General features: G+C 42.5%; 1 protein-coding gene across 7 annotated transcripts; it reads right to left on the bottom strand.

Moving 5' to 3' along the window:
• Window positions 1-346: 346 nt before the first annotated feature.
• Window positions 347-14,566, bottom strand: LOC125887699 (ras association domain-containing protein 8). 7 transcript variants are annotated; one of them, XM_049574711.1, is made up of 7 exons: window positions 14,182-14,558; window positions 7,124-7,325; window positions 4,494-5,293; window positions 4,067-4,279; window positions 3,455-3,599; window positions 2,747-2,817; window positions 347-1,603 (listed from the first exon to the last, which is right to left on the bottom strand). In XM_049574711.1, exons 2-7 carry the CDS (start codon window positions 7,224-7,226, stop codon window positions 1,598-1,600), a joined length of 1,338 nt encoding a protein of 445 aa, XP_049430668.1. In that variant the 5' UTR covers window positions 7,227-7,325; window positions 14,182-14,558; the 3' UTR covers window positions 347-1,597. The 7 variants fall into 7 exon arrangements, with proteins under 7 accessions (XP_049430668.1, XP_049430666.1, XP_049430667.1 ...); XM_049574706.1 differs by lacking the exon at window positions 347-1,603 and having other exon boundaries at window positions 1,610-2,817; window positions 14,182-14,342; window positions 14,465-14,566; XM_049574709.1 differs by lacking the exon at window positions 2,747-2,817 and having other exon boundaries at window positions 14,182-14,556.
• Between the last annotated feature and the right edge of the window lie 1,363 nt (window positions 14,567-15,929).

Raw genomic sequence — 15,929 nt, 5'->3', positions numbered from 1 at the left:
CGGCACATCGTATTATGGTGACAATAATACAGTAGCAGAGTGGAAAGCCCTATCAATAATGTTCTTTCCATTGACATTTCTACAAAATACAGACAGATAAAACATTTATAGTTTCCTCTTTGATGCTGTGCTATTGCCATTTCTCTCTGTGCAGCGAGTGGCACTAATACATCGAGCGACATCTGATCTAAACTGACTACGACCATTGCTTCAATGTCTCTACTAAAGCTTTACTGTACATTATTTGAATACACCAACTGTGGAATGGATATAAGGCACTTTGATGTGATTAGCAGCGGAACTACATCCTAAGAGGGGCTTCAAAACCTTGGCTATTCTGACTCAGCACACACACACACACACACACACACACACACACACACACACACATCTCTTTAATCACTGGCTCACTCACTCATACTCTCACACACACTGTAGCTGTAGCTATCCATAGTATTATTACATGCCACCATTTTTAGATTCCACTAACTGATTTACTGCACTGTGGGTGCTCTGCACATCCAGATATGGCTATATTAACGAGACAATCATGCAACAAGACCCGCTAATCTTTGGCCGCCGATCCTTACAGGAAAAACAAGCAAAATACATTTGGCAAAAATATACTGTGTAGTCATTTAACGACAGAAATCAGCTTAAGAGGGCAATTAACACTGTTTCATTATGCAGATATTACTGCGGGAATGAGGGCACTGCACTTCTGTAACTGTGACTGCACCGCTTTGTAATAAAATATAATAATTCACTAAATAAAGCTGGAAAGTAACAAAACATATTTACAGTAAGCCATCATTTTGGTACAGACAGACAGTAACATTCTTCAGTAACAAAACTATTAACCATTTGTGCATAGTTTAAACATGAACAGACTACAGGAATAAATTCTGATATGCAAAACGATAGATTCTAGACAGTTTACTAGAGACACAAGTGGATCCTTCATTACTTATTTAAGAGCCAGTCATTATACTGGGTATTCACTGCAGAAATTACATACAGTTGTAGAGATATAGTTCATAGATTCACATACCAAGATTCTCAAGAATACTGTTCAAAAGGCAATAGTTTTAAACCATGATGCTAGTGAGAAACCAATACAAATCATTCAGCAGGTACTAAAGTGAGAGTAAAAGTACATTAAGTGGATATGCTTATAAAGGAAGTCCACGACCGCCTAATGTTTAGAAAGTCTTAATAAGTTCAGAGACTGTGCACCACTGTATTTTGTCGTCATGCCTTCTAACCATCATTCACCAAGTGCTCCACGACTTCCATTTCAAGATCGACATTGTTCCTTCACTATTTGAGTCTTCACACTCGAGGCTGCCCTCAGGTACTTGAGACAACAGTGCATAGAAGTGTGCTACTGAGGTATCCTGTACAAAGATATCCACTTACAAATGTGTTCTGGAGTGAAATGGGCTCTGAGAGGGGGGACGCTCCCTCCGAGCAGAGCCGCCTCACACATAGATGCCCTCTGGGTTCAGGCCTGAAGTGAGAGGGCTGTGGAGTACCCGCAGGTGACTGGACATCGGGTGCGACGACACGGGACGCTTCAGGGAGCCAGTCAGGGGGACTAAGTCTGAGAGTGAAAGAAGGATGAAAGAGAAAAAATTGGAAACACAATCGTATTTAAGAGGGTATTTCAAAAGGTTTTCACACAAATGTTTCTATTATTGTTCTTTTTTTTTTTTTAAATTAACCTCCAAATATGCTTTACTTTAAATTCATAATATATACCAATAAATTGCTTGATTATGTTTCTATGTATAAAAAAAAAACAAAGCCCTGTGATGCTGCATGATTTCTCAGCTGTGGTGCCACCAGGGGGCAGTACCGAGCCGTGCAGAGAATCAGTGAATGCAGTGATTTTTATAGCCGGCACAAAGCGCTCCCTGATTTTACACACATGAATTGGAAGGTTACTAGAAGGACATGAACACTCAATTCATTACTTTTCATAACTGAAATCCATCACCATTTAGTTAGTTTAATAAAGAGACCTACTGCTGCTAATGATGCAGTGATGAAGTGCACGTCACACAGTCAGTAAAATATCTGGGCTCTTTGGAGAGGTCAGATATTCGAGTTAAGACTGTGTTACACATCATCAAGTGGGTGTTAACTGTTAACCATCACTGTTACCACAACCATGTCTTTCTCCATGCGCTACACACAACCATTCAGTTTATTTAGGAGTAGACTGGACTGAACTTTTATAGTTTCTCAAATTCAATCGCAACATGAAATCCAATATGCAGCATTTACACACAATAAAAGCATTTCTTTAAAATCAAAATGAGTTTTTAAGGCAGCAGGCATGTTGAGTACTGAATTATTCATAGCTTGGTGGGAGGTGTAACTTCATATTTATGCTTGTACATTTGCATATGTAAATCCATTTCCATGCTTGCAGGCGAATCTTTATAAGTTTTTACATTTTGTTTTCCGCCTATAAACTTTACTTTGCAAGTTGGATATCCCCCGCTTTGCTTCCAAGCTTAATCTCACAAACTGGTAGTTATTCTCATGGTTACAACATACAATGCAGTGCACTAGCCTCACCTCAAAATTGCTCCAGAAAGTCAGTCTTAAATACTATTAGTCACTAAACACGTTGTTGGTTCTATATTACTCTGAAGTTTTTAATAACTAGCTGTCTGAATGTTGATGTGGATCGCTTCAATTGAGTTGTGACCGCTTTCCCATTATTCAGTGCTCTTACTATACGTGTCAGCTCTCCGCTTGTCTCCTGCAGGATGACAGAGCTGTGGTCCAATGAGCCCATCACAGAAACTGCTGAGCATGTGATAGAGTGACAGCGTGATAGAAGGAGAGAAGGGTGGATGGAGAAAGTCGGGTGAATGAATGACGCCAGGTCTGTCTGTATCCAGGCAGCTGTTGGCATGGAGACTGTAATTGCCACTGGAGTGGGTAAAAACTAATACTGTTCTCTCCACTGCCCCCCTCCCCACTTTCTCTATCACAATCCCTCACACACAAACACACACACACACACACACACACTTGAACACTAAGCTAAGTCATTTTCTCTCAGCAGGCTGTCAAGACACGAGGTTGAAAAATAATAAGTGCTCTGATGGAGCAGAATGACTTTACTAATGCACAGGCCAACTCACAGACAAACTGCACTTCATGCACTTTCATAAAAATAAGTCATGTGTCGTCATTGTGAATGGCAACCAAAACGCAGCATTTATCCTCAGACAGCATGCACTTTGAAAAACGATTAAGTTGAAATCCCTGTCTCGGGATTGACGAGGTCAGGGCGGCTCAACTTAACTGACCCCTATGTCACAGACTACATACTGCACCTACAAGGTGAGTTTCCTTCTTTTCATTTAAGTCAACAGCAAGAGATACATCGATGTACTCTTAAATGTGAAGCATGTATGTAAGAAAATGGTATTACCTATACCATGACTGTTGTGAGTACTTTCATCTTCAGTGGGTTCAGCAGGCAGCACTGTGACCTTGGTGCCAGTCTGCTTGATAAACTGCTGCAGGTTAACCTGCCTCAGCTCCTTGGTCAGCTGTTCCAGCTCGTGCTGCATGTCCTTCAAAGAAACAGCGTGAGAAGAGTCATTCTTGAGGAAACATGAGAGCGCGAAACCCAGCTTATAACTGACATCTACAGCTACATGACACTGTGTTTTAGTATTTTGATGTCTAGACACTAACAATGACTTTAAATCTCCAAGTGCTTTGATTGATTGATGTCAAGATCAGTTAAATTGACATCAAAGTGTAACTTGAGCCAATTTCTCAGATTTTACACAGCAGCAGGAGAAGGCTTTAGATATTTTTTTCCCACTAAGACCTGTAAACAGACTTTGATGTGTAAAAAAAAGAGAAGTTCCCCTTCGTGCTGGCAGGGATTCAACATCACGGCGAGGGACGATTCAGGTGCACAGATGCTTAAATGGATTTTACTGATGGATGGTCTCCCTAATCACTACATCACCCTGCAACACTTTTTCTTTTAAAAATAAGCAAGTGAAATGAAAAAGAAGAATTCAAATACCTGCATATGTCTCACCTGCAGTTTCTTGCTGCTTTGTCCGAGTGACCTGTCCACAGCTCTGCAGCTGCTCTCCAGCTGGACAGCCTGTCTCTCCTGGGCTTTCAGTTCTGCTTTGACCCGGAGCACTTGAGCCCGAGCCTCTGCCTCACTGACCCACTGGGTCTCCTGCCGCTCCCTCTGCAGCCGCTCCTCTTCCAGGCCTGCCTCCACACCCTGATGGAGCAAAGAGAAGGAACAAAACAGATATGATAAAAAGAGGGAAAGTACCTACTACAATATATAAATATAATAAGAACGCCTGGTAGTAGACATACAACTATGGTGACACAGAACTGACTAGTGGTTATTTTTATCTTTCCCAAAAGTTGCTACTTAAATACAGGATTTTTTAATTAAATATCCCACAAATCTCCCAAACATAGCACACCTGTACCATTGCCAGCTTTTCTTCAATCTCCATTTCACAGCCCTGCAGGCGTCCTCTAAGCTCCTGCAGTCTTTCCTCCAGCTGTCTCTCACTTTCCAGCTCAATCTGCAGCTCAGTGGCCCAAAACTCCTCCTCCTCCATCTCCACGTCGTTCTTCCTCAGATGCTTTTCCAGCCTCAGGATCTCCTCTATCAGTCCTCCTCCTCCACCTGGGTCCCCAATACACCCTCCGCCTCGCCCCCCTCGCCCTTCAGCCCAGGCCTGCAGCTCGGCCTCATAGGCCTCCAACTTTTTCTCCAGCACATTGAGAGTCTCTCTCTGCAGACCGACCAGTCTGACCAGATCTTCCATGCGACAGGCCCACAGGCCAGGTGATGCAGTCCCAATGGCCGGTCCTGCATGGTGGTGATTCCCACCATTTCCAAGAAGGAGCCTTCGTTTAGCCTCAGCCTCGCCGGTTCGGCCTCCGCTCAGGATCTCCCTAAGGCCTCTGGGTGCACCGGTGAACGTCAGAGACTTGCGGCGCGGCTCACGGCGGCGGAGGGAGCGATCGTTGGGATGACGAAGCTTTGCAAGGGGAGGGAGGCTCTGTCGATGCAGCCCACGTTCAGGCCCCCTGAGAGGGGGTCCTTCAGAGGGGGGTCGTTCGGTCAGGGAGGGGCCTGTGCGGTGCAGGATCAGCTGGACGTCACCAGCATACTGGCCCCAGGTGTTCAGAGAGGCCACAGGGCTCTCATGAGGGGCCAGGTGACGCTCGGTGTCCCGCCACTTTTCTACCAGAGTGTATCTCCCAGTGCGACCTGTGAAAAACACAACAGAACAACACACTTAAGAAACATGATTTATAACAGATTCTTACACTGGTAGATGGTTAGGCCAATTTGTGAGCTTATAACTAACTTATATTTAAAGCAATTTTGACCCCTAAATGGGTGAAAGATTCCAAAACGAACTCACAGAAATGCAGCCATGATATATTGTCATTTCCTTATGGTTTAAGATGTTGGCAAACAATTATATTTTTACATATTTAGCAGACACAGAGCAACATTACCATCCTGTTGGAGTCATGCTTCTACCCATTTAACAATTGTAACATTCAAATATCAACCAGCTTGTCTGAGTGTGGTTTCTGAAAACTGCTCAGTGGTTTTATAAGTGAGAAGAGAGCTTTAAGTCTCCAGCATACAGTAAAAATGCAGGATGGAAAACAGAACAATCAGCTTAAAAGGGCTAAAAGCTGTATAGATCTGCCCTGTTGGTTTTTTTTCAGTGGGTTCGGCTCTACGAGGAACCCTTTCACATTACATTTGATTCAGTGTTTCTAAGAAATAAATTGCTTAATGCTGTTTAGAGGAAATAGACGCAACACTTGTAGTAGTTGTGTGCTGACAGAAACACGTGTAAAATGCCAAAGTGCTAAATCAATATTGATGTCTGATCACTTAACATGGTGTGTATGGTTTTAATAGAAAAAAAAAGGCAGAGGAGGGGGCTCAGAAGTGCCGCTTTCTCAGTTTGGCAGGAGTCTGAGGGATGAGTCAGACTTTCCCTCCTCCTACTCTGCGCTTTGTGGGAAGTGATGTCAATACAGTCTGCTCAAGTGCCCTTGTTCCTGAAGGAACCATATGGGAAAGGGGGGTAGATCCAAGAAAGTACCAATAAAGCCTCTGAATATGACCCACTGTATCCCAGCGGGAGCTTAACATGTAGGCTGGAGACTCAAAAACTTGTTTACTTAAAAAAAAACAAAAAAAACAAATGGCACTTAAGCATCTTGGAGCGCCTTATACTCAGATCACAGTTGTCGGTTGATGAATGCTTAACAATACAATTGATGAGAAGGCTTCAGCTGTTTAACACTTTCAAATTGTGAAAGTGTGAAGAAAACGGTAAAAGTTCAGCAGAATACAATGAAAGTAAATAACATGTTAACTAACAAAGAACTTGAAGCATTACATGGGTGTGAGACTTTTGTACATTGGCAGTCTGTTCTCTTATACAACCAACTGTAAGATGGAGGTGCAGCTAACATTGAAGTATTACGAAATCAGATCAATTTGTGACTTATATCAACCAATCTTTTCTAACCAAATGCTTTGCCTGATTTCACTTGAACTCCATGAGTGTGGTGTGGAAGGGTGGTTCAACTGGATTCAACAAAGTATTAAAAGTGGCTTTGGATCAGGAATTCAGCAAGGCAGATGTGGCCAGAATTATAATAGCCTTTAATTCGTAATATGTACGCAACTAAAACAGTGTGTAACAGCAATTGTAGGGGAAAAATAAATAAATTTATGAGAAAAAAACTAAGATTAAAGTGGTAAATTTACAAGGAAAAAAATCACAAATTTACCATCAGAAAATTAGGTGACTTGGTATCAAGAGTGACAAAGTCCATGTGGGGAGGATGTCATGGTGGATGTATGGGTCAAACACAGGACTTTCACCCAGGAGACCAGGGTTAATCTCATAAATTTATGACTTTAATTTCAGAAATTCTCCCCAGCTCTGTTTTTTTTAAATCTACAATGACCCTAATACACCATCATACACAACACTGTTTGCCAACAGGCAATATTGCTTCTTGTTGAGTTGTGCTTGTGGTTTTATACTACAAAATGATCTACCTATGGCCTGAGCCAGAGCAATCACCACTTCCTGGCAGGTGGTTGCTTCGGTGACCCCACAGACGACCCTCTGGACTCCATCCACCCAGACCTTGAGCTCCATGTTGGGTCAGAAGCGATGGAGTCGGTTGTGGTGAGTTGGCCCCGACATTATTGAAGGCTCCAGTGGTGCAGGGCAGCTGAAGCCCCTCTGGCTGCTTCACTGGGGAGGAAACACAGGAAAACAGGAAGCGGTTAGTCAGGATGTGCTCAAGGCCACAGTTATAATGATCAGTCGCCTTAAAGGATAAGGTCTTAACACACACATGGAAATGCAAACAGTCCCACCTGTGGTAATAGCTTCTAACACAAGTTGTCCAACAAGCAGATTATCCAAGGTATAGTCAGGCTATTTAAACAGTAGCTAATAGTTAAAAGATAGTCTAGTTGAGAATGGACTCCTACAGCCAGGCATGCCAGGACCAGCTGGCCATAACGCTGTTGTTTTGTTCTTCTCTATGAATAGGTACGTGTCTGTTGGGGGTGCAGGAAGAGTCTGCCAGCAGACATTCCCAAGCCCAGTTCCTGCTTTTGTACAGAGAAATACATGGAAGCTGCGAAGACAGAGCAGGAAGACTCGATGACACAGAGAGGACGAGAACAGAGAGTGAAACAGAGACGGCATGAAAAAGTAATTATAAAGGAAAAGTCAGAGCCAGATGAATCGTAACACGAGGGAGTCGAGTAGGGTTTTATTTTGATGTTGCATTTATTTTCACTGTTCTGTAACACATGTAATATAGTAAAGTCGTGTTTACTGACTCATTAAAATAGTCAATACTATGATACAAAGTACAAATTTGACAAATCATTAAAGATGGGCTATCACATGATCAGATTTACAAAGCACTTATTAAAAACTGAATAACTACTGACATAACACAGTGTATGAAATACCGATCTAGGGGGAGGTACCCTTCAAATTGTTCTTCAAGGACAGTTTACCGAGAGAATGAATGGCATCTCCCCAGATCTGTATCACTCTCCATGGATCTAACCTTCACTGCACCTACACTACCGAGTCAAAAGGTCCTTTTGTTCGCCAACCCCCCACCAATTACACCTCCCCCAGCCCACGTAGTCCCTATCCACATTCACAAAGTCATCCGCACCAGCCCGTCCCACACACCACAATTGCCTTTCTAAATATGGTTAAGACATTAGCAAGTGCTGCAAGGTAACATTTGTAGAGTCAGAAAAACAGATGGAGCTGCAGCTAATGATCAGACTTTCAGTTGATTGATTGTTTACTTTGAAAAGGTCAAAAATACCCATCCAAAACCCCAAGGTGACATCGCCAAATTGCTTGTTTTGCCTGACTACCTGTTCAAAACCCAAAAGTGTTGTATACAACAGAGGGAAGCAGCAAATCCTGACATTTGAGAAGGTGAAAACACCAAATTTTGGGATTTAAGCCTGATAAATAATAAGAGATGATGATTAGGAGGATTAATAGGGTATTACAGTTTTCAGCTGAATGCCTAACCAATTAATTAACTAATTGTATTGGCTCTACAGACAAACAAAACAAAACCTGAAGTAGTTTCGAGACATTTAGGGACTCAGATTCAAGTGTTTGTTAAGGACACTGTACGTGTGTCCCATTTTGTATTAACACAATATGTTCAGTCTTTGCATTTGCATACACACGAGTGTCACCTTTGTCTGCGGTCTGGACTCCTGATCACTCTATTCTTAGTGTATTCACAGCTGGTTGGAAAGTGCTTTTGTCCTTCATTCAGACTGCCCTTAAATGGCATTCAGGGCTGAAGGATGAAGAGGAACGGGCAAACAGTCAGACACAAGCACACTGCGAGATTTTTCTGCACTGACCCAAAGCACTGCCACCATTTTGTTTAACCCCTTTTTGCAGGGGGATGTGGAAACAGTAATAGGGACTGAGTGGGTTTTGATGTAAAGCAGGCGTAGTGGATCAGCCAGGGAGAAGGTTTGGATACATTGAAGGGGGGAAGGGGAAAGTGCCTAAAAAAAATACTATATAACAAAACTGAGTCAGCAGGATTTACAAGGACCACTGCATGGACTTCTGTATCATGCATCAGCATTAAAGAAACATTTCACCCTAAAATCGAAACTACATTCATCTTACCTACAGTGCTATTTATCAGTCTAGATTTATTTGGTGTGAGTTGCAGAGTGTTGGAGATATTGGCTGTACAAATGTCCGCCTTCTCTCCAGTATAATGGAACCAGAAGGCATCAGGCTTGTGGTGCTCAAAATGCCAAAAAAAAAAAGACATTTGAAAAACTCAACAGTAATGTCTCTTTCCAGAAATCAAAAACCAGTTACTCAAGTTAATCCACAGAGCTTTTTGTTCATGTAGGAACAATTTTTTTTCTACTGAACTACAGCCACTAACTATATCACTGTGCAGATGGAAGTGTGCATCTACTGCTAGCTCACCTAGCACCACTGAGCTAGCTAATGTTACAGTTCAGTTGTGGATGACGCCATTAATGTTTAAATCTTGCGCTGCCATGAACACAAGCTTCTTGTCCATGAGTAGATGAGTAGATGCATGCTTCCTTCTGCGCTGTGATACAGTTGGTGAGTGTAGTTTAGACGAAATAAAAAACAAGGTCTGTGAATTATCTTGAGTAACTGGGTCATTATTTTGGTAGAGAGACATTGCTGTTGAGTTTTTCAAATGTATTTTTCTGGCACTTTGAGCAACACAAGCCGAGTGCCTTCGAGTTCCATTATATTTGAAAGAAGGCAGATATCTCTACGACTCTCTATGACTATGATATCTCCAACACTCAGCAAATCACACAAAAACAATCTAGACTGATAAGTAGCACTACAGGTAAGAGGAAAAATATGTATTTTTGGTTTTGGGGTGAACTGTCCCTTTAACAAGTGTCAAAAAATGGCAAAATCACAGAGGGGACAACTACTTAAATAAAACAGATCATTTCATGTGCAGCGAAGACAAAGCAAACTGATTCAATGCCTCTTCCTTGTACAAGCTCAACAAGACTCAGCGGGGCATTTATAAATGTCACTTGCTCTGGTCCAGATTAGTGATGGTGTGATGAAGCCCCGTGAATATGTCGAATCTTTCAGTCCAATTGCTTCGCCAAAAGGCCGATCACACGAAGCCTCGTTTAACAGCTCATTTAGGAGTACTGACATCTGCTGGTTATTTGATGTACAGCAGTCCAACTGTGATATTACATGTGGGCTACATGCCAGTGGATCTGGCATACACATAATGATGCTTAATGATGATGATTATGTCAGAATCCCCTTATGAGGTATTGTAAAGCCAGATGAAATGAATTTATCCTGAACGTGGTATATCAATAAAGTGCATATACACACACACACACATATATTTGTGGACTATATATATATATATATATATATATATATATAGTCCACAAAAGGTTAGAGTGCTTGTGTGACTGGGTCACTCAATCCTCTGCACTTAACGATCTTCAGAATCACCTCGGTTCACGCAAAACACTTTCTGTATTTCCCGACTCGAATCACACAACGAGGCAGTCACGTGATTCCAGAGAAACGGGGCCTCGTTTGTCTTTGGTCACGTGATATCCTGAAAAACGATACGGGCTTCGACACGGGCTTCATTTGGACACGCCCCCTTTGCTCGACACAGGCCTCCGGACTACAGTATCAGCTGTAACATCACTAGTCCAGATTCGTAACATTTATATTCATTAACATTAACCCAGAAAACCCAACTGACGATACAGGCACAGCGGTGTGGGGCAGAGTGCCATCCTGAGCCCTGCAAGCTCCATTCCTCTGGCCTGTCAAAGCCACAGCCTGGGGAGATGCCCGCTCCCTGATTTGTGCAGCTCATCTTCTGCCAGAAAGGCATTTTGTGAGACAGAGGAGAGCTTAAATTCTTGTGAATTCTATTTAAGCTCAGCTGAGAGATGATCAACTGCAGCAAATCATCAAACTCCTCATGACTCCAGAGCACGTTTGTTTCAGTGTCGTATTGGTTCAGTAGTGTTGACTCGAGATGCATTCCTCTGAGAGCAGTGAGGTGTCTGAGCGGCACTGAGCAGCCTGCCTGCCCGGCTGCTGATGACAATTCTCCAGGCCTACAGGAGCACACGGAGTTGGCAGGGAAAGGGCTCCAACCAACTGCTGGTGTAAACAACCTACCATATGTTCCTGTGGGTGCTCCGTCACGACCAACACACTGCTGTAACATACACCATGAATACATACCGTAGGAGTCTCTACTGTAGGGGTTTAAATACAGCACTGGTTCTTTGGGGATTCACAGTCTGTCGAGCATCACAGAGCGGCCTGAGTATCGGGCAGTTTAGCAGTTTCCTGAACAACGGGGTATTTGAGGAAAACAAAATGGGCATTCATTACATTAAAACAAAACCAAGACTGAGCTCGACTCAGGAGAAAGCCTGCAGGGCAGCAACGGAACCTAGTTGAGAAAAATGATCTCACAGGAAAACACTAATGTTCCAAGTACCACCTCCAGTAATCGACACCATTACACCCTAGTTCCTATCCAAATTTGCTGTCCATTGTTCACTAAGGCATTGTGAGTTTGACGGAAGTTATATCCAAGTGGCTAATTAAAACTAGCAACTAATTTATTATAGAAGGTTTCAGCCATGTAAAACTCCCCCACGCTCACGTTAATTAAAGACAATGGGATACTTCTTGCAGACTGAATAGACAGCAGTCTGTTCTAGTACTTAAAGCTCCTTGCCTATTGCTAACCAAACTTTAATTCAAATTGCACTCCCTGCAGAGCAACATGTAATTACTTGCAATTTATACCCTTCTGTAATTGGTAACAGATCTGTTGTGAAACAGATCTCTGCGAGCAGCCAAAGACAGACGCTGGTTTATTGTGGAGGCACTGGTGGTGAATTGGTTGGAACTAACTGGAGAAATCTCGTTCCTCGCTTTCAGTTCCTCCAGATTGTCATCAAAATGCTGCAGCCAGTATAATCCCTGGGCTTGAAACGCTTTGGGTTGGCAACATAAATACAAGATACGCTGATAAGACAGGCCCCTGAGGTTAAAAGTTAAGAGTCTCGCAGTGGGAACAAGATAAAGAATCTCCTCATCATCAGTATGCCAGCCTGGCATGTATACAATACCCTCTGCAAATGTAAACATTACGGAGCAGGGCAAAGACTGTTGCCAGAGACAGGCCTTGATCCTGTAGAGTGGAAACTGATAACATCCAGGGTATGCATTCCTGGGCTGTGAGAATGCAACGGGCCATGACTAAGAGACAAGGAAGCTGAGGGTCCGCTGCTCTGTGATCTTGATGGCGATGCGACAAGCCACAGCTATGCGATGACACTTCAGCGAACTCCACCTAAAGTGTGTTTAAACTGGATAATCATTAGATGATCAGCAAACGTGTGTTGGCCACATTCTGAATAGCTGAAATGTGCGATCCTTACGCTGACGAACAGCAAATTTCCTAGAGGTTTTTTGTATTCTTTTCTGATATTTTTATAAGCCTCTGCTGTGCACAATGTCAGCCTCCTCTCAGTTAATTTATTGTCTCAGTTGCATTAGCCTCCACACAATGACAAGACCTGATGTCTGCATTATAGATGACTGTTAATTAATAGCCAATTAAAGGTGACATTGTCCCAACACTTAATTCGAAGCTGATAGGCAACATTTATAAGCAGAAAGGAAATATTTTATTCACCAATTTTGTGTGTATGTAAATCTTTTGATGACCACCTAGAGCACCAAAGTAACCTCAACACAAACACACAACGAGGCACTGCCCAACACTTTACACATCCAATTTTGTTCCAGCTCCAATCTGAAGATCCGGGTGTTTGGGATTAAACCCACATCCAGTCACGCTACAGGCAACACCCTTGGCTCCTAAGAGCTCTCCAGTGGCCCCTGACTTGGAGCAAGCCTCTCTCGCTCTCTCTCCGTCTCTGCCTGGCTGATATTAAACTATCAGGCGCTGGAGCAGCCTCCCCCCTATTTGGGAGGTCAGTGCTGGCAGGATCCTAAACATCTGGACGGCACGTTCAGCCAGCAATAATGCCGCCTTTGTTCCCTTGCCATATTCACTGCTCACTAGCCAGCTTTGAGGAGCCAGCAGGGGCAGGCAGCAGGCTCCTGCATCGGGGCAGAGGCACAGTGGGGCAGCAAGGGGGCCTGTAGCCAAGGTTTACATGTTACAGCGGTTTGTAAGACATCATCTGGTGCTGAATCACACTCCTGTTGGAAGCATTTATAGAACCGAAATGGTTTTACGGCAGCAGATGAAATGGCAGCCGCACACACAAAGTGGCAAAACTTATTTATGTTTCCAGTGTGTAGGCAGTTCTTTGCAGACTGGTCTTCATGGTGCTGTGACAACATCAAATGAGGCACTGAGCAGTCACAAAGATCACAAAGCACAAGACTGTGAGACATAAACCTTGGCTGAGTGCAACAAGTCCACAGGGTGGTTCTGCTACACCTGGTTTATGTTTGGAGGTAGTGTGGAGCACTGAGGCTTTAGACAGAATATTTTATACTTGGATTCTGTTGTTGAAACATAAAGATGTTTCAAACTATGAGAGCTCATCACATTTAGAGAAGATGCTGAACATGAGAGACAATACTATGAAAGGGGAAAGCAACATTTTCAAAGTGGATGCTCTATAAAACATATAGGCCTGCTACTATAATACTGGAGGATAATAAAGTGTGAGAGCACCTAAAATGCCTTTAATTGTTCTTATTTCTCATACAGACACATTTAAAATCAGTATTAGCTCGGTATTTCAGCACTTAACAGCCTGAAAGATATGAAATAATAGCATTTTTGGGCATTACACTGCATCCCTGCCTGGTGTCGAGTGGGACGAGGCTGGAGAAATGGCGATAATGGGCTGTAGTGGGCTCAGAGAGTAGCCCAACTATTCTACTACAGAAATGTTTCCGTTATCTCAGCCTCACAACTACAACGGGCTCAGCTGCGGCACATTCTGCTATTATTAGGTCCGTATAATGGTCTTACCTTAATGGCTCAAGCAGGATTCAACTCAGTGTTTCCTCTCCGGAGTGAAGTTTAGGGAGGAAAACACAGGTAAAGGCGAGAATTCCGCAAAATTTGTCCCTCTCTTCACCATTGCCCAGAAAATCACTTCCAGCGAACTGCGACAAAGTATCGTTTGGCTGCTGGACAAAGAAACAGAATAAAAAGGCTTCAGACGGCTTCAAAAGGACATAAATGACGTTTTGGTCCTCTGTCCGAAAGTTTGTGTCTGTCCTTTCTGTGCGCTAGTCTTTTGCGGTCTCACCAATAAGCTGCGGAAAATGCCCCTCTCCCCGTTTCATTACTCCTGCTGGTAAATACATCGCATTGGAACTGGGACACCGCAAGGCATTGTGGACTGTTTAAAGCTGCAACACACTCTGAGGGGGGAGGCTACCTACAGCCAACTTTTACACAGCCAGGACACCTAAGCAGCAGAATGACACCATACATATACGTCTCCTGCCCATATAATACTGACATAACACCATCTAAAACAATTAGAAAATAAATGATCAGCAGTGTATATATGTGGGAGCAAAGCAGGGTCTTCTTATCAAATATCTAATATATAGCCTAATGAAACTGATTATTTTAAGATTAAAATAGAAATGTGTAGTTTATTTGTGTGCTTTCTAAATGAACTTGAAATGAAGTCCTGTAGCAAAGATAGTTTCTGCAGATGTAGTGACAGTGGTTCATAGTCTGTTGTCAGGGTAAATTAAGTTGTGTATTGCATTCATTCAAATGTACTGCAGAAAAACAACCTTAAAGCCAAGGTTTTGTTCCAACATTTGGGAGGGACACATGAAACATGGGGACTGGGGGTTCTCCAGCAAGAATTTTTAGCATCAAAAACCTATTTTTCCTGCATTCTGGTCTAATTTTATGTGTCAATTTGTTCTTTTTCTGCATTAACTTATGGTGTAAGTGTCATTAATTTTGTCAGAATAAAACCCCTCTGCTCATTCAGACTACAGTTTTTTACTGGGGGGACATGTGCACATGTTCTAATAATTAAGGGGGATGTGTCCCTTGCATCCCCCCCCAAAATGTACACCTATGCTTGAAACTACTTCTTCAAAAGATAAAACTATACCAACGTCATTACTTACAATTTTGACACATACATCTGAAAACAGAAAAGCAAAAAATAACGTGGTTCAAATGCAGCAACATAATACACACCATATAGGCAAAGTAGGATAAGTTACATTCAAAATGAAGAACACACCAAGTGTCATAATGGATTCATGGTTAGTGATATGAAATAGCAAAATTTGGTACATGTTTTTCTGGTGTTACACAGCCTGAAAGAAATTAATGTAAAACAGTCATTATTTTACTCCAAAATTAGACCCATAAATGGATTTACACAGGCAATCTAGTGGGAAAATAATTATATTTCCACTTCACTTGACACAAACTACATGCACATGCTATTTGCAAAAGATGTAGCTGACTTAAAACATGCAGTACATTTAACTCAACTGAAGCAGCTGATGGACCTTTGACAAAGGAGCCATGCATCAATGGAGACTTACTGCCCTCTTGTGACAGAACATACTTTACTGTTGTAGTAAAATGTCAGCTGGAACTGTCATGTCTCTCAGTATGGTGCTTTATCAGCTATCTGGCGTGTTTCAGAACAGTGTGATTAGCACACATAAGTGCTCTTTGTTATCAAGTATGGTTAAAGACTGCAGGTCAGGAGGTCTCTTCAGAAGCTA

This window comes from Epinephelus fuscoguttatus, linkage group LG4 (assembly GCF_011397635.1).
Source record: "Epinephelus fuscoguttatus linkage group LG4, E.fuscoguttatus.final_Chr_v1".
Classification (NCBI taxonomy): Eukaryota; Metazoa; Chordata; class Actinopteri; order Perciformes; family Serranidae; genus Epinephelus; species Epinephelus fuscoguttatus.
Note: the sequence above shows the minus strand (reverse complement) of the source record. Positions and strands in the feature narration are given on the sequence as shown.

Bases quoted from the DNA above. Each gene is read 5' to 3' on its own strand.
- LOC125887699 (XM_049574706.1), bottom strand. From the start codon at position 7,226: ATGGAGCTCAAGGTCTGGGTGGATGGAGTCCAGAGGGTCGTCTGTGGG. The intron at 4,280-4,493 runs GTGTGCTATGTT...TTGCTCCATCAG, and splicing joins AAAAGCTGGCAATGGTACAG to GGTGTGGAGGCAGGCCTGGA. The intron at 2,818-3,454 runs GTAATACCATTT...CATGCTCAGCAG, and splicing joins TCACAACAGTCATGGTATAG to TTTCTGTGATGGGCTCATTG.